General features: G+C 35.6%; 1 protein-coding gene across 1 annotated transcript; it reads left to right on the top strand.

Moving 5' to 3' along the window:
- The first annotated feature begins 7,776 nt into the window (after positions 1–7,776).
- LOC132277377 (protein FAR1-RELATED SEQUENCE 5-like) lies at positions 7,777–12,490 on the top strand. Its single transcript, XM_059779237.1, has 2 exons — positions 7,777–8,024; positions 12,358–12,490. Exons 1-2 carry the CDS (start codon positions 7,777–7,779, stop codon positions 12,488–12,490), a joined length of 381 nt encoding a protein of 126 aa, XP_059635220.1.
- Positions 12,491–18,803: the final 6,313 nt, after the last annotated feature.

Raw genomic sequence — 18,803 nt, 5'->3', positions numbered from 1 at the left:
ATGTGATGGGACCCACTATGAGATATTTGGAGTAAAATATTTTATTTTGCTGGTGTGTTTAGTTTTGCCTGACATGCAGGCATGAGTGAGATTTTATGTCAGTGCATTTGCCTTTATATATATTATGTTTTGTGACCTTGGTGAGACACATAGAGAGGGCTGGGATTGAGGAGGTATAGAGAGAGACGTCTGAGAGTTGCATAGGAGGCCGAGACTTGAGGCTTTGATGATCCAGTGAGGAAAATTCTTTTTTAGTGTAGGGTTCTCTATAACTTGAATGGCTTGGAGTGGTTTTGCTTCAAATGGTTTTATTAAATGTTTTAATTAATTGCATATGTATTTTGTTTATATATTCACCTGAATATGTGTATTTTGTGAAGCTGTTTTATTAAACCTCCATGAAATTCTTGTTATGGTTTTTCCTACTGGGACTTTCCGTCTTACCACCCTCTAGTTTCAGGTACCAAAGATGAACGTGGATTGCTAGTTTTGGGCTTAGGTGGAAGAGTTGGCGTTGCGCAATTTTATTTATCTATTTAGAGAATTTTTATGTATATTTGAGGAAATTGATTTTGTATAAAAGAGAGCATTTTTTTATGATAATGGGAGTATAGTGATAAATTTGTATTTGAATGAATTGAGGATTTTATTAGATTTTTCGAGTTGTGACAGCAATGCTTACTTTTGTCCCTCTTCTCCAGGGGTTGTCGGATTAGTTGGGGGGCTAAAAATCTCGCCTTATTTTCCTGGAATAACCGGGTGATGGTTGATGAGTGCTCAAATGTGACGCATTTTAGCACCTAAGGTAGGGTATTTTAGTCCATTCATCTATCTTTATTTTCCCGTTTTGGTACTTATTTGTGCTTTTGTCTATTTCAGGTCAATAAAGTTCAAACGGGCTAAAAATGGTTTATTACAACCATTTTGGAGTCAAGCATAAAGTTCCAGAAAAATAAAAATTAATAAATTTTGGATCGATCGTAGATTCTTCGATCGATCGAAAATACGCTGGCAGTGAGCTATTTTATTCTCGCGCGCCCGAACTCCACCTACCACATAGCTGTGGGATTAGATATTTTAAGGGCTTATTTTCTGACTTGTTCACTACTCCAAGGATCCTGTATTTAAAGGGAATTGAACCATTTTGTAATCTATCTTTTGTCTTCAATTTTATTTCATTGTAATAGTTATTTTCTCTCTCTAGAAAAGTTAGAGATTAGGGTTAGAAGAAAAGAGAAGAGTGAAGGCACCAAGAATACATCTCAACATCTACACACACACTCTCTCTCTAGAATTCAAAAAAGAAGAAGAGGAAGAAGATGGAGCCATGTTTGGGGATTACCCTTGAGGGTTCCAAGATCACATCCACCTCCTCCATGATTGGCTAGACTTCTCCTCGGGGATTGGATGAACCCCAAGTTTATAATCTAAACCTCTATCTTTTTCATACTTTTTGAGGAATAATATCTTATGATTAGTGTTTTAACCTTGTGAATATAATGAATCTTGGGTTCTTCTTTGATTTATATGGATTAATTCTTTCTATTGATTCTCTATGTGATTACATGTTGTCTTATGTGTGATTACTTGGGAATTGATCTCTACACTAGTTTTTCTATATTAATTGCATGTCCATGTGTGGTTGATTGGGAATCTAGTGATGGCTAGACATGGTTTTTATTAGATGGGTTTGTCAATTAATTTGATGGATTATGCTTATGCTTGATGGATTGTTCTACAATTTAATTCATGCTTGCAAGTAGGTAGACAATCTTTACTTGATTTGATATTCCATGGCTTATTATTGCAAATTCCAAGATTCTCTAGATTAATGTGTGCTATAATTGTGACTAGTTTGATGGGTCATGCTTATAATTGATGGGTTGTGCTACACTTAGTTTATTTGTCAGTTAGGTAAACAATTTACTATTAAATTTGATGGTCCATGCTTAATATTGTAATTAGTAGTAGTATTTTGTTCACAAGAAGGTTTTCCCCAAATTAGTTGAAAGTGTGTGGTTTGGTGAACAAGCTTGGTGGCGATTCCAATGCACCCTAAGACCTGACTTCTCATCTCTTAAATCCCTAACTCACTTTAGCTTAATTTTACTTGCATTTTAATTAATTATTTTCTAGAGTAATCAACCAACCCAACTCTCTTTCTTTTGCAATCAATTGATACATTAGAGTTGAAATTAAATTCCAATACGTATAATCTCTATGGACGATCCCTACTCACTATACTTCATTAGTAGTAGTGGTGGTTTTTATAAATGTAAATTTGACTTTTAAAGGCTTCTTAAACCACAATCATATTTTGACCTTGTGAAGTAACCTCTCGCATTACAAGGTTCTTTTTCTAAACACATAGAAAGGGGCTTGTCAAAGGTCGTTCGGAGAGGGGTTAGCCTTTCCTTAACTCTCTGCTTCTTTTCTGGTGGTTGGATTGCTAGTTGCATTGAGGCATGTTGACTCCTTTAGTTTTTGGAGCCTGAGGCTTTCTCTTGGGGCTTATTCTCCACCGTGATGAAGCTTGCATGCTGAGCCCTATTGGTTACATTCTCCTCGAGTCGGACGTAAGTTTGCGCCCTAGTGTTAAGAGTCTGCATGTCTGGAGTAGAGTACTTAACCAAAGAGGTATGGAACTTAGTCCCTTGGATCATGGTAATCTTAAATGCTTTCACAGCTGTTGTAGAATAACTGTCCAGTATTTCTGAAGCCTCCATATTATACCTGGATAGGAAATCCTGAAGAGGTTCTCCCCTCTTCAAGAGACTAGTGGTAGTCTTCTTCTGCTTCTTATTGCCACAGTATTGCACCAAAAATATAGTGTAGATAGTTTCATAGTTTGGGATTGACTTGTGCGACTTTTTTTTGAAACACTCTAATGCTGCTCCCGTCAGATTGGTTGGGAATACCTTACACATGAACGGGTCATTATGGTTATCCATAGCCATCTTCTAGGAGAAGTGATCGAGGTGTCGAGAAGGGTCTCCTGTACCATTGAACTGTATGAAGATTGGCATGGTGAACTTTTTTGGCCTCTCGACTAGTTTATTTCATTAGTAAATGGAGTCTTCATTAGAGAAGCCTTGCGTTTTTTAGCCATCTCCGCTGGCGTTTGAATCCTCAAGAGCCTCTTTTCAGCGAAGGCCTCTAGGATTCAATTCGGCCACACTGTGGGTCTATGGTTGGACTCGACCTGCTTATCCCACGAGCGCTGATGGGGGTGGTTCTTCGAAGCTCCAGCTTCAGTTCTTGTCCTTTGCTCTTGCCGACTTTAGTTAACTTGGGCTTTAGGTGCTGAAGGTATAGTGTGGTTGAGAGGGACTCCTTGGGCTCCATTTGGTAGAGCGGCACTATATGGCGGTGGTTGTGCTGCCATCTGCTCCATGGCTGCCTGTAGAGCATCATTCCGCTGCTGGAGCTACACGGCTTGAGTCGTGTTGGCTTCGTTTTCTTGTCGGAGTGTCTCTAATTATTGTAGGAACTCTTCTCGCATCTTCTGCATTAGTTCCATTTGTTGATCAGCTACGGTACATCTAGTTGACATCCCAGAACGCAGTCGCATAAAAAATAACTAATCACTCGTGGGGGTATATTTTTATATGTTTCCACAGATGGCGCTAAAGTATAGGTGTAAAATTATGTTAACTCTAGCGAGTCAAAGAATAAAAACAACACACTCAATAAAAATAATCAAAACAATGCATAATAGAAATTGAGATTTTTTGATATACTTCATTGTAGGCTCATGCCTCTATTTATACAAGATTTGGTGGTAAAATTATGGTAAGACTCACCTTGCTTGCCCCCCATGATTCGTTTATCATTATCCTTTTACATTTTATTCCATATGAGTTTTCTTTTATACAGGGCTCTTTCTTCATATAGCTCCTTCCATGTAAGATTCCCTCAATATCGTGATTTGATTGATCCTTATCATGAACTATATTGGGCTGGAGAGATAACTTCGATTGGTCTTATAATGGGTTGAGGTACAGACGAAGGTTCTTTTGGGCTGGTCGGGCTAGGCCTTAAAGGTTTGGTGGCCCGAGAGAAGTGGTTTAGAACTCATTTGCTGGTGTGTTAAATTTTATTGGAAGGGGGATTTTTCCCTCCACAACTAGTGACGGGAAAGTAAAAGTGAACTTAAGTGAGAGTAATTTTCGAAAAGTATTTTAATGTGATACCCTTTAATATTTTATTTTTGTTGAGCTTTGCTTATTGATAGTTTATTTTATTATATTATTTATACGTTAAATATTTGAAATACTTAACTCTCTTATACTTTTAATAATACGTATTATAGATTAATATTTTATTTTAGTTGAACTTTGCTTATTGATATTTTATTTTATTATATTATTAATACATTAAAGGATTTGAAACATCTAACTCCATTATACTTTTAATTATAGTATATGTATAGCTATATTATTTATATGTTAAATGATTTAAAATAGGGGTGCACAAAATCTAGTGAAATCGAAAATTCAAACTGGACCGAACAGTTTGGTTCGGTTTACTAACGGTTTCGTTCATTTACAGTTCCAAATTTATGGAACCGTAAAAATACAGTTTGGTCACAGTTTGAGGTTTTTTAAGACTGAACTAGACCAAATCGAATCATTAAGATATATATATATATAAAATTATACATATAATATAATTCTACAATAGCTGAATGTTGGTGGTTTTCTAAATTATGGTGTTTGTTGTTGAATTAGTAGTTCTAAATGTATTAGCCTATTAGCAGTTTTGAAAGTGCTCACTAATGCATTTAAGTTCCAGAAGTGATAGAGAAGAATGAATATATTAGCAATTTTGAATGTATTAACTTATGTTCTGGAAATGAATGTATTACCAGTTCTGAATGTGTTAGTTAATTGGTTTATTGTTATGCATTTGGATTTTAAAATATGAATATTTATGTAATAGGGAAAAAAAAAAAAAGGAAAAGAAAAGAAAAGAAAAGAAAAAGGAACTGAATCGAATTGAACTAGTGATTCAAGGTTTGGTTTAGTTTGGTTCCTGTGGTTAAATGGTTCGGTTTGGTTCTAGATTTTCTGAAATCAATAGAAAAGGTTTGGTTTCAAAAAACTCTCAAATCGGTCCAAACCGAACGTTGTGCACCCCTAATTTGAAACACCTAACTCCCTTCTACTCTTAATAATATTATATATATATATATATATATATACACACACACACATATATATATATATATTGAAACCCTAACCTAAGATTTCCTACCTCTAATTAACCCTTTAGTCCATCCAAAATCAATGTCAAACTATGGGGTTTTCAATCCAATCTTCGTATACTTCGAAAGGAAATTATAGTAATCATGTTTGGAGAAAGAAAGGAAATGAAATAATTTAAACAAATTTACTATCATATTATTTTTCATAAATTTTGTCCTTTATATAAGTAAGGGCAAATTTGGTATTAATAAAGTTTTATTGGACACATTTTTTTGGGAGAATATAAAACAAACATTTCATACCTAATTTGTATCATTCCAACCCCTTTGTTTCCTTTATTTTTTTTTAAAAAACTATACCAAACATACTATTTCATTTCCCTCCATTAAAAAAACACACTATTTCATTTCCCTCCATTACCTTTCTTTCCTTTTCCTTCCTTTACCCTCCAACCAACAGGACCTAAGGGTGGAAATTCATGTTGCAGAATCAGATTTGTAATGTGAAAGTACAGAGAAAATGGAAGTACTTTAGGTGGGTGAGGGCGGTAGGTGGAAACTGGAAAATAGAGGTTTTGTTTACAAGTGGTGGGCAAAATAGATATTTTACATAAAATAAAAAATAATTCATTTTATAATATTAAAATATCAATGGTAAAAGATGGTTTGAAATTTGCCCAAAATGAATACTCCGTAAAATGGACCAGGATCACCTCCAGTCCCACAGTGCCCCATTTCCTCCATTTTGGGTCAATGAACAGTGCTAACCATGTTTGGGTAAAAAATATATTTTTGGAATACAGAATTTTGGTCTATATATATATATATATATATATATATATATATATATATGTATATGTATATACTATTAAAGAATACCTTTTTTGTTCCCTCCCTTATTTCTGCTTCCTCTTCCCTCCCTCATTTCAGGCGACATTTGAAATAGAAATAAAATCCCACCCTAGCCTTCGTCCCTCCCAAAATATGAATAGAGCCATTTTAGAAATTTATTTCTTTCCAAATAGAATCCAGAAGCAGCAATTATTGTGTGAATTAACCCAAAAATTGGATGCTACAAATTGTTTCCAAATAGAAGCAGTGCTTCTGTCAGTCGCAATGAAATTGCAGATTCTGATTTCCTTTAAAAGAAAAGCAGCAGTGGATTTCCAAAGCTAAGCGGGAGTGTATTTCCAAATTGAAATAGGAAATCACCTTATTTCCAACCCGAATCAGGTACGATTCATAATTTTGAGATTTGATTTTGAAAAAAATCATCTTATTTCCATAAGAACTGAATGGTAGAAACAAATATATATAGACACAATTTTGGTAAGAAACCGAGAAATAGAAAATTATTAGTGAATTTGAATTGATCGCTATTTTATTGTGCAGTTATTAGGGGTTTTAATGTTTGTTTGTGAGGATAAAAAATGAGAGGATTTGTAGGGTACATAACTGGCCAGAAAAGGGTGTTTCAAAGTGTTACAATGTTAATAAAATGTTTGATCATTGGGCTTGCATCGCAACATTTTCCTAAGTTGCATCCTAACTTTCTCCTAATAAGCATCCCAAATTTTTCCTTATTTACATTCCAATATTTTTGTAAAGTGAGTCACAACATTTTCCTAACGTATATCCCAAAACCCAGAAATAGAAAATTATTGGTGAATTTGAATTGATCATTATTTTATTGTGCAATTATTAGGGGTTTTAATGTTTGTTTGTGGGGACAAAAAATGAGAGGAGTTGTAGGGTACATGACTGGTCGGAAAAGAGTGTTTCAGAGTGTTACAATGTTAAGAAAATGTTTGGTCGTTAGGCTTGCATCACAACATTTTCCTAAGTTGCATCCCAACTTTCTCCTAATAAGCATCCCAAATTCCTCCTTATCTACATTCCAATTTTTTTGTAAAGTGAGTTACAACATTTTCCTAACATACATCCCAAAATTTTCGTAATATAAATCCCCAACTATTTGTAAAGTATATCTCAAAATTTTCCTAATGTGAATCCCAAAGGTTTCGTAAATCACATCCCAACTTCTTAAAAAGGTACATCCCAAATTTTTCCTAAGGGAGTCCCAAGTATTTCGTAAGGTGAATTCCAACTATTTGGTAACATAAATCCCAAATTTTGCGTGATATTAATCCCAACATTTTCAAAAAGTGTATGTGAAATTAGCATTATTTGGTTGGACATATATGTTCTGTTGTGGCAACAAGGATTTTTATTATCGTTTATCTAGGATATACTTGATTGATACATGCAAAGAAATGAAATGAATGAGATATATGTAAAATTTAATTTCTTATACATGTGAAAAGGTCTTTTATTTGATTGGTCATACATGTGAAAATGTTTTGTATTTGAGCCATTAAGATGGAACATACTTGGGATGTAGAAGTAAAATTATTTTTTGTTAATTCAATATTTTGTGCATATGTGAGAAAAGGTTTTGTATTTGAGGCATTTAGATGGAAGGTGAAGTAAATAATATTCAAGACACAACAAACGGACGAAACATTCCTGTTGTAGAACTGGAAGTGATTAAATGGAGACTAAGGTATAAAATGGAGTTTGATAGTAAGGAAGAGGCATATGATTTTTACAATGCATATGGTGGTCGAATTGGTTTTAGCATCCAGAAGGAGTATGGCAATAAAGTTAATATAAGAATTACATTAAAGGCGTTAGTTTGTAGCAAGGAAAGTGTGAAGGGGACTAACAAACAAGATGTATTTAGAAAGACTCCGTGGGCTGAAACACGAACCAATTGCGGTGCACGAATGGTTATTAGATATGACAAGACAAAGGCAAAGTACGTAGTTTCTAAATTTGTAGAAAGTCACAACCATCCTTTCATAATTGCTGAATGCAGCCATATAATGCCGTCCTTGTGACGACCCTGGATTTTTCAACCTAGTGCGTCCTGTGATGACCCGAACCGGATCCGAGATGCGGGAAAAAAAAAAAACACAATGGTCTCAAGAGACACAACACATCCCTAAGACACCAATGTGACACTCAATGAGGTCACGGAACCCAAAGGAAACAAATGCGAAAACAACATTTTAAAAACGGACAAGAACGGACCTAGGGGCAAAAACATCATTTCTAGCTTAAAAGTGGGTTCCACCGAGCACACCATTGGAAAAACAACAAAAAATTAATGAATTTAGACTCAGGAATCACTTGATTCGGAGTCCGGATGAAGAAGATATGGCTAACGGAAGAAGAAGGGGCAAAACGGTCCAAAAGAGGCAACCCATGAACATCTAACCGGTTAGGAGACCTTCCTAACTGGTTAGGAGACCAAGAAACATGACCAAGACACTGCCCCAAGCCATCTAACCGGTTACCAAACCCTTCCTAACCGGTTACATGTGAAGCGGGCAGTAAAGTGTAACCCAAAAACCTAGCAGCAGGGATTTTTCCCGGAAAAATGGAAATTTGAGGGCCAAGATGACATTTTCTGGAAAAACACAAAGAAGAAACCCCCTCAAAATCGAGTTTTCTACGTGTCTCCCAAGAAAAATCGAAAAAAACTCATTGTGAAATGCCCAAAATGCCCTCCCAAGAAAACTGGTCTAGAAGGTCCAAAAAGCTGCTAAATTTAAAAACTGAGAATTGAACTTCGGAAGCGATTTCCGATACCAAGATGGCATTTTCTGGAAAAACACGAAGAAGAAACCCCCCCTAAAATCACATTTTTTAAGTTACCACATGAAGAACGGAATTTATTTCCCCCAAAAAATTCCCAAAATACCCTTAGGTCAGAATATGCAACAAAAGTGAAAAATGAGTCCGTAGGAGGCTCATTTCACCAAAGAAGAATCTTTGCCCAGAAACGACCATGCACGTAAATGTAACTCACCTAATAAGATGTGCTACAATGGTCCATGGCTAAAAAATATAGCCGATACAAAATATGACCCCCCAACGGCCAAAATGCCAAAAATGAAGTTTGGAATGAAAACTTGGAATTAAAAATCATGAGATGGTTTCAAAATGCCGTTTGGCCCTTGGCCACACTTCATACATGGTGAATGAATGCTAATGGAAGAATCAAAATGGAATTCCCACACCCAATGCAAACATGGTGAATCAAAAACTCAATATTTTTCAATACTTTCATAATATTTCATGAAGTCATAAATTACATAGGATACAAAGTACATGTCATTGGCCTCCGGGCTCATCTTATACATATCAAATACATTGAGAAAAGTGCACTTATGTACACATTACTTACATGGAATCAAATAATACATATTTTGATACATAAGGTTACAAAGAGGCATTTTATGCTAACACTTGAATAAAATGGAAACTTAAAAACTGTAAGCCATCCAAGGAACAATGAGCACCACGAACCAAGTCTTCATACCTGAAAAATGTCTCCACAATGTGGGTGAGTAACATAAAGCTACTCATAGGAAATGAGCATGCATTGACCTAGCATTTTACAATTTTATCACCTTAAGATGAAACATGTTAAAGGGCTCATGCCACCTAACGTCTATGTTAAGGGTGAGACTCAGGGAGCATCCTAAGCTACCCTAGATCATTTCTAGCATAATTCACATTATCCATGCAATCCAAACAACATAGAAGCATGCTATACAAGGCAACAAGACATAGATTCTCAAAGCCATCAAATTGAAATCTAAAGTACGAATCAACTAAGATGGTTCGTGCCATCTAGCATCTATGTTCCAAATGAGTCTATAAGATCATTCCTAAGCTACATTTGAACATAAAATCACAAATCACGATATCGATGCAATTTAACCAACATTGGAACTTCCAATACAATGCATAAAGCACGAATTCTCAAAATTAACATTTTATACTTAAGATGGAAAATCAAATGTGGAACAACAAGTTACAACATCAATTAGTTATCAACTTAGAATTGAAATGCGAAATCAAACAAGGTGGATACTTGGACATCACACCAGATCAGATCGACACCAAAGTTACTTTAGGGTTACTAGCCCATGGGTAACCGCCCTATGTGCACACTAGACTACATAGAGGGACTATCCCCCCGTACTAGAAACCATAGCTAAACAACGACATCCCCAAGTTTCCAAAATCAACAAGTTGTACAACAACGTATATATCAACATGTATATACAAGATAATCAACTATCAACCACGCACAACCAAATTTGTAAATACATACAATACATGCTCTAAGTCCACCACTATTATGGCATGAAAGATGTCAAAAATAAAGTGTGCAACTCATTACACAAGACAACAATATATTCCATAAAGAAAACATGACCTTATGAATATAAATATAACAATAATGTTACTCAATACTCCAAACATAACCAATTGAATTTACAACAAGTCTAAGTCCATGATCCTAATATAGAAGCAACTTCTAGAACATGCTTGAATCCATGGAACAATAAGATATAGTTTGATTAAATGAAAATAATTAAACTCTCTAGATTTCAATTCATTTCCAAATGGCCTCAAAATAATATATGTTAAAAGACATATCATGTTTATTACATATATCAAATCAAAAGAGCAAAATGAGCAAGACATCATCATATAGAATTTAATTAATTTAAATTAATTAAACCTCTAATTTTCAAAAGTTGTTCAAATGATCCTAAATTAATATATAACAAGCACCAAATCATGGTCATACCATATATCTAGTCTAAAATGGAATAAAAGTAAAATACAATTTACTAGAATTTAAATCAAATTAAATCCATTTAATCTCTAGATTCGAAAACTCATCTAAATCATCCCAAGTCAATATATATCAAAGATCAACTCATGGCCATGCCATTTAACAAGTTTAAAATGAGTTACATGCAAGTTATGATAAATCATAATTTCTCAAATTAGCAAAAGACATGCATACAACTTATATAAGCATCAATAGCATGCAAGAAACAAAAATATAACCCTAAAACATCCCCTACCTCACAAGAGGATTGTTCCTTTTGAATCCAAGGCAAGCAAGCTCAAAATGGCAAACCCTTCTAGGGTTATGAAGAGAAGGATGAGGGGAACAAAAAATATTCACAAGGTTAAGCTTGGAAATCAATGGAAGGCTCACAAAAATCAAAGTCAAAGCTTAAGGCTTTAAGCTTCATCCATGGAGGCTAGGGTTTATGGTGAGGAAGATAATGAAAACAATGAATGAAGTGTGAGTAGAGGAAATAGAAATCCTCCACTCACTATGTGATCTTACACCATGGTTAACACACACATCTATGGTCAATTGCACAAAAACCCTCCTTTAAAACCATAATCCCAAAGTGGCCCAAAGATATTTGCAAGACTAAATTGTGGCCCTACACTTGTCACCAATCCATGGCTCCTTCCTAGGCCTAATCCCACACCTACACTTGTTAACCATCCAAGCCAACAAGTGCACCAATCCTAGGCCAACAAGTGGGTGAATCTTCACCCTCCAAATGTCATCATCCAATGCATCAAAGTGTTTCCACACAATTGTCAACAAGTGGACCAATGAGAGTGTGACACTTGTCACACTTTCAAAAATTGCAAAAAGGTCCTTTTTAAAAATATCTTCCAAATTTAATTGCAAAATGGTCCCCAAGATGAAAAATAATTACTTTATTTAATTACATTAAAACCCCACAAGTTAAGGATAATTACACTAAAGTATGCATTAATGCCCCTTTATAAAAGAAGTAAGCAATTAACATGCTTTTCTAGAAAAGTAAAAATACCACTATCATGGAAATCAAATATCATGAATACATGCAAAACCGGAATCAAATCCGAGCACAAAAAGTAAGGTTGTGCAAGGAAAAAAGGATAAACGAGAAAAAGACAAAATGTGAATAGTGTTCAGAAAATAAAAAATATGGAAATGACACAATCCCCAAAGGAAGTTGTCAATCCAAGAAAAAGAGTCTCAGAAATCATTCCAGAGCACTCGAGATGACATCAAGTGATGAAAAACCGAACACAAAAAGGAAAAGACAATGGGAAAAAAATATCCGTAAAAATCTGAGAAAAGGAAAAGGAAGAAAAATGACCGGGTCATTACAGTCCCAGTGATGAATTTCCTCAATCGAGGCCATCGATGTTGAGTTGGCTTCGGATTCAGGAGTTCCAGCTTGTAATGCATATGAGTTGATGGGAAGGCAGTTTGGTGGCAAAGAATCAGTTGGGTACTTGAAAGTGGATCTTAAAAATTATCTAAGGACGCGAAGACAAAAGGAGCTTCTTTATGGAGAGGCGGCATGGCCTGTGGATTATTTTGAGGAGCGTGGTTGAGAAGATCCGTCATTCTTCTATTCCTTACAATTGGATAACAAGCAAATGATTACGAACATATTTTGGTAAGATTGTAAAATGATCATTGATTATGGTCAGTTTGGAGATGTTATCAGTTTCGACACAACGTACAAAGTGGTACACTGCAACAGACCATTTGCAATTTTATTGGGTATGAATCATCACCGGGAGACCGCTGTGTTTGGAGCAGCCTTAATGTATGATGAGACAGCGGATTCGTTTGTCTGGTTATTTGAAACGTTCTTGAAAGCAATGGGTGGAAAAGCGCCAAAGACAATTATTATGAATCAAGACGCTGCAATGGCTAAGGCATTAAAGCAGGTGAATAACTTTCATGCATCTCTATTCTTGTATTGTCTCATGCTAAAACAATCGTATTATTTCAGTTGTATTTTTTGGATTTGCATATTTGCAACACGGGTATTAAGTTAATTAATCGTGCAAGTCATGCCAGTGACGAAGCATTATTTATGTGTTTAGCACTTAATCAATAATGCGCAGAAGAACCTACTGTTTCTATTTAAACGCGTTGAAGGAATAAAGAAGGTCATCTCAAAATTAATGTTCCAAATTGAGGAGGAGGATGATTTTATTAGGGAATGGGATTTAATGATTGTAGAGTATGGTGTTGCTGGTAATAAGTGGCTTTCCACTTTATTTGATTTGAGACATAAATGGGCCCTAGCATTTGTCAAACACGACTGGTCTGCAGGAATGAGTATCATGCAATTGAGTGAAAGCTTCAATGGTCAATTGAAGTATTACCATTCCAGACAACCTTCTACCAGAATTCTTCACACACTTTGACAGATTGTTGTCTGATAAACGGTACAAGGAGTATGAAGCCGAGTATGACTTGGTGGAGAGGCAACCGGAACTAAAAACAAAGTGCCACATATTACGTCAAGCAGGGAAGGTGTACCCCAAGGTAATATTTCAGCTTTTCTAGGAGGAGTTTTTAGTTGCTCTTGCGAGTTAGGCTGTTATTAGTTGCAGTGACTTGAATAATAATGGACACCGTGTTTATAAAGTTGCTGGTGAGGATGGGTGCAACATCGTGTGAGCAGGACATTTGAAGATGAATTGTCATGCTCATGTTGTAAATTTCAAAGAGATGGCTATTTGTGCAGGCACAATCTAAAAATCCTTAAAGACTGCATGTTTGTGAATGAGTTGCCTTCTCGATATATAATAAAAATGTGGACTAGAAATGTTAGAGATGGCAGGTTGGAGGAAATTGTTTCCACTAACATGAATCTGGATCCTCAACTTGAGATTAGGCGACGGCATAGGATGCTTTGCCATATAATGACTGAAATATCTTCCATTGCATCACATGACCTCGAAGGATATAATGATCTATTAGAAAAAGCACTGGACTAGAAAAGAACAATACAAATAACTTATGGTTGTAGGTTTACAGAGAAAATTGCAAGAGTTAAGGGAAAAAAAAAGGGTGAAAAACAATAGTGGAACAATTCCTATGTCCCTGAAAGTTAAAGATACCTCTAAAGGACGATTTAAGAAGCTGAAACTAGCCATAGAGTTAAATAGTGGGAAAATGAGGAAGTTAATGAAAGTAATAGGCCAGGTAGACGTTACTATCGCACGCACTGCTATTTCATTGTTTAACTATTTGAACATGCGAACAAAATAAATTTGATTTCATAACATTATATCCTTCGTCATAAAACACTCGTGAGTGGAAGAAACTAACATTTTTTTATGTTTTAGATATCAAATGAAACAGTTGTTTTAGGAGATGAGGGTGGCAGCGATAGTCCGTCAACCCTATCCTATATCTTAGTGAATGTGAGTATTATTGTAAGTATATTATATATAAGCAATTATTATTCATTCATAACTATTGGTTAACATGTTGATTATGTTTAAAAGTGCATTGACAGTGTTTAAATGAAATATTTTAGGGTGCAGAAATTCATTTCTCAATGAAGAATCTTACGTAACACCACTAGCTGTATTCCACAACAAACAACTTAATATTGGTGAACCATGTACTTCATCAATTAACCATGTAAGGGTGTTAATTAAGATGCATTATTTTCTTTGTTTTTCCAAAATGGACCTAATTTTTTACATCTAAACAATATATTACAAAGGTCACATGAGACATATCCCACACCAAACTCTGCTCAGACTAGGCAACATCAGAAAAAGTCACACTGAAACCTAATGCAAAACATTGATGTAGATCAGTTGGAATATTATCCATTTTACATTGACCTGCAGCAATAAAATCCCTAAAACTCTTGATCGAAAACTATATGTGATAAAAAAAAAAAAAATTGACATCATTTTACTATCACACCAAGGATGAAGAAAAATGTTGATTTTAGTTCCTTTTTCCAATAACATACTTACAGTTGATCTTCATGAAGTCCCCCAAATAGCAACTATACTCTTCCATATAGAAGAATCTGAAATCTTTGGAATGACCTGCCAAAAGGATGTATTCCTTAAGTAACATGAACAATGTTTATACCCAACCATCGAAATCATATCTTTGGATAGTAAATAATCCAAAGCTAATACACAGTTTTCAGGTAAATCAATATCCAAAACTTTTGTCACCCCCAAACCACCTTCTTCTTTAGGAGCAGCAAGCTTCGTCCGTTTTAAATTCCTCGTATCTTCATAATATCTTCATCATGCCCCAAAATGAAGTTCCTCATTGTCTTTCATATGCTCATAATCATGTATAAAATTCTTTGCCGCATCCTGAATGACAGTGATATTGGTTCTAGCTGTATGCTTTTTAATTTGCTGATGCAAAAACCTTCTGCACCTGTCTTGGTCCTTTATCCATCTAATTTTTGTGACGACCCTGGTTTTTAGGTCAGCGTGTCCTGTGATGAACCGAAGATTGACCCGATAACGGATCCGATATGAGGAAGCGAAAACAGAAAACAAGACTCTAAAAAGTCAAAGTGATCTTCCATGAGCTCGTGGAACTCAATAAGAACTGATGCAGGAGCAAAAGATCAAAAATATGACAAATAAGCCCCCAGGGGCAAAATAGTCATTTATAAAAAATGTGGATTCGAGTGCCACCGAGCACACCGCTGGAAAGACAACAAAAAAATAGTCAGGATGGACTCAAGAATCGCATGATTCAGAGTCTGAACAAAGGAGAAATGGCCTGACGAAGAAAAACGAGCACTTAAGGCTAAAAGGGTAAACTGGTAATTATCCAGAAAGATCCGGGTGCAATCGAGCACACCGTTGGAAAGACAGTAAAAAATTAGTCAAGTTCAAAAAAAAGTTCACTCGATTTGGAGTCCGAACGAGGGAGAAACGAGGGTTTGAAGTTGAGACGTCGCGGCAGCCCGACGAAGGCCATGGCGCACATGGCGCCCATGCATGAGCCCACCGGCACCCATGCCAGCGCCCAATGGCATACACTAGCTGACAGCAAGAAAAAAAAGTGAGGTTCCAGAACTGAGGCTTGAAACGGAGGCTGAACCGAATTTTTCTAGAAAAACACGAAGAAGAAACCCCCCCCCCCCCAAAATCGAGTTTTCTACCCGACTACGCAGACGGAATCGAAAAAAAATCACTGTGAAATCCCCAAAATGCCCCTAGATCAGAACTGAATAAGAGGGTTAAAAGTTGCTACAGTGACTGTCTGCAACTGAGAGCAAAAACGGGCTAGAACATGAATTTTTCTAGAAAAACACGAAGAAGAAACCCCCCTCAAAATTGAATTTTCTACATGACTCGCTAGAATATTAAAAAAAAAATGCAATGTAGAATGCCTGAAATGCCCCTCCACGAAATCTGGTCATGGAGGTCCAAAAAGCTGCTAAAAAAAAAACAGAAAGCTGAACTTTGCGATTAATTTCCGTCACCAAGATGACATTTTCTGAAAAAACACAAAAAAGAAACCCCCTAAAATCACGTTTTCTAAGTGACCATGGGAAGACCGGAATTTATTTCCCTAAGGAAAACCCCAAAGTGCCCCTACACCAGATTATGCAAAAAAATGTAAAATGAATCCCTAGGAGGCTCAAATTGCCAAGGAAGAGGGTTTTCCCAGAAACGATCATGCACGTAGACATAAATGGTGATTTTGAGTGCCCGGGAATGGTTCGCGGCTCCCGGAAATGGCCGAGTCAAAATTCGACCGCCCAAGGGCCAAAAAGGCAAAAATAACTTGAAATGGAAAATATGGAAACCAAAATTAGGAAATGGTTTCAAATGACTGTTTGGCCCTTGGCCACACTTCATACAAGATAAATGAGACCTAGTGGAGGTGCCGGAATACACTTTGCACCACTTGATTTGAAAATAAACCCTTAAAGGCTCGAATTCTACTATTTTATCCCAAAATGCAATATGTGAACTAAAATGCAAAAATGAACACTAAATGGTGTTTGGCCCTTGGCTACACCTCATACATGATTATAGAATCCCTATGAAAAAGAAAGAGTGGAATTCCCATGCCTAATGAAAAAGTTATGAAGAAAAGACTTGTGAATTTTCAATGTTTTCATAATAACTTTGAAAGTAAAGTGCAGAATACATAATACATGTTATTGGCCACCGGCCTCATCTTATACATGTTGAATACAATGAAAATAGTGTACTTATGCACACTTTACATACATAGAATCAAAGCATACAAGTTTTGTCATGAGAACCTACAAATCATCCAAGGCAATGAAACCTTCAAGTCTTGAGTCCTGTAACTGAAATATGCCCCAGTAACGTAGGGGTGAGCAACATAAAGCTACTCGTAAGAGATGAGCATGCATCGACTTAGCATTTTACAATTTTATCACCTTAAGGTGAAACATGTCAGAGGGGCTCATGCCACCTAACGTCTATGTCACAATGAGACTCAGGGAGCATCCTAAGCTACCCTAGAGTAATAATCAACAAGAATCATGATACTTAAACATGTATAAAATGAATCAAGATTTGGATAATTCAAAGAACATGAGAAGAAGGATGCTTGAATACAAGTTAACAAGAATTACATTATCAATGCAATTAGGCAAAGTTTGGAATAATCTATACAACACAACAAGGAGTTACTAGAATACAAGTTCACATTGTCAAGGCACTTTACATGATTGGAACATACTATTTAACACAATAAGAAGTATATTCGGATATAAGTTAGCAAGAATTACATTATAAATGCAATTGGCATGATTGGAGCATTTCACATACACGAAAAGTTTAAATCTTCAAAGAATAGCAACTTGAAATTTAAAGAGTGAAATCAAACAATGTGGAAACTTGGATATCGCCTGGATTAAAACCGTACTCTTAGAATCACTTTAGGGTTACTAACCCAAGGGTACCTTCCCCTATTCTTGGGATCACTTTAGGGATTATCAACCTAAGGGTACCTTCCCCTATTCTTGGGATCACTTTAGGGATTATCAACCCAAGGGTACCTTCCCCTATTCTTGGGATCACTTTAGGGATTATCAACCTAAGGGTACCTTCCCCTATTCTTGGGATCACTTTAGGGATTATCAACCCAAGGGTTCCTTCCCCTACTCTTGATTGATATCCTAAGTTCAAAAATCAACAAGTTGTGCAAGTCAAGATTGTATCAAATACAATAAATACATTAACCACGTTTCATGCACAACCAAGATTTTGGAACACGCAAGTCATGCCCCTAGTTCATCAACTATCATGGCATGTGAGATGATAAGAAATCATAGTATGCAACTATATAGACAACATCCAAGATATATAGCACATGGAGTTCATTGAAGTAAATATACTACAAGTATAAGATATATAATTCAATTACTTTCTAAGCAACATATGAGTAATTAAATCATTCAAAGACAAGTGTGCATGTTCATTAAGTACATTAATGAAACCGATGGAAGCATAAAAAGGAAAATTTAATAAACCTAAGGGATTAAATTATCATGATTACGAGGCAAGTCCAAATGTTCTATGAACAAGGTGTGTCAAGGATCATATCAAGGTCAAGTGCAATGTCAAGTTACAAGTCCATTTCATGCAAGACATGACAATGTGAATTAAGTTCCATACAAAGGAAGTAAATGAATATAAGTTTCAAACTTATCCTATTATTCTCAATTTGATACATGTGAAGGAATTTGTCATGAAAAGCATGAATTCCAAGTTATAAACTTAATCAAGACCAATGAGCTATTGAATGGATTTTAATTATTACACTTAATTAAAATCTCTAAGTTTTGAAATTCATCCAAATGATCTCAAATTTAAATATGTTATACAACATACCATGACATGATTTAAAAACATGACACAAGTG

Source organism: Cornus florida, unplaced genomic scaffold (genome assembly GCF_030987335.1).
Source record: "Cornus florida cultivar Cherokee Brave unplaced genomic scaffold, ASM3098733v1 CherokeeBrave_3.0.0_Hap2_Chr10, whole genome shotgun sequence".
Classification (NCBI taxonomy): Eukaryota; Viridiplantae; Streptophyta; class Magnoliopsida; order Cornales; family Cornaceae; genus Cornus; species Cornus florida.
This window is presented reverse-complemented; position numbering and strand designations above follow the sequence as displayed.

Bases quoted from the DNA above. Each gene is read 5' to 3' on its own strand.
- LOC132277377 (XM_059779237.1), top strand. From the start codon at position 7,777: ATGGAGTTTGATAGTAAGGAAGAGGCATATGATTTTTACAATGCATAT. The intron at 8,025-12,357 runs GTACGTAGTTTC...GTTGATGGGAAG, and splicing joins TATGACAAGACAAAGGCAAA to GCAGTTTGGTGGCAAAGAAT.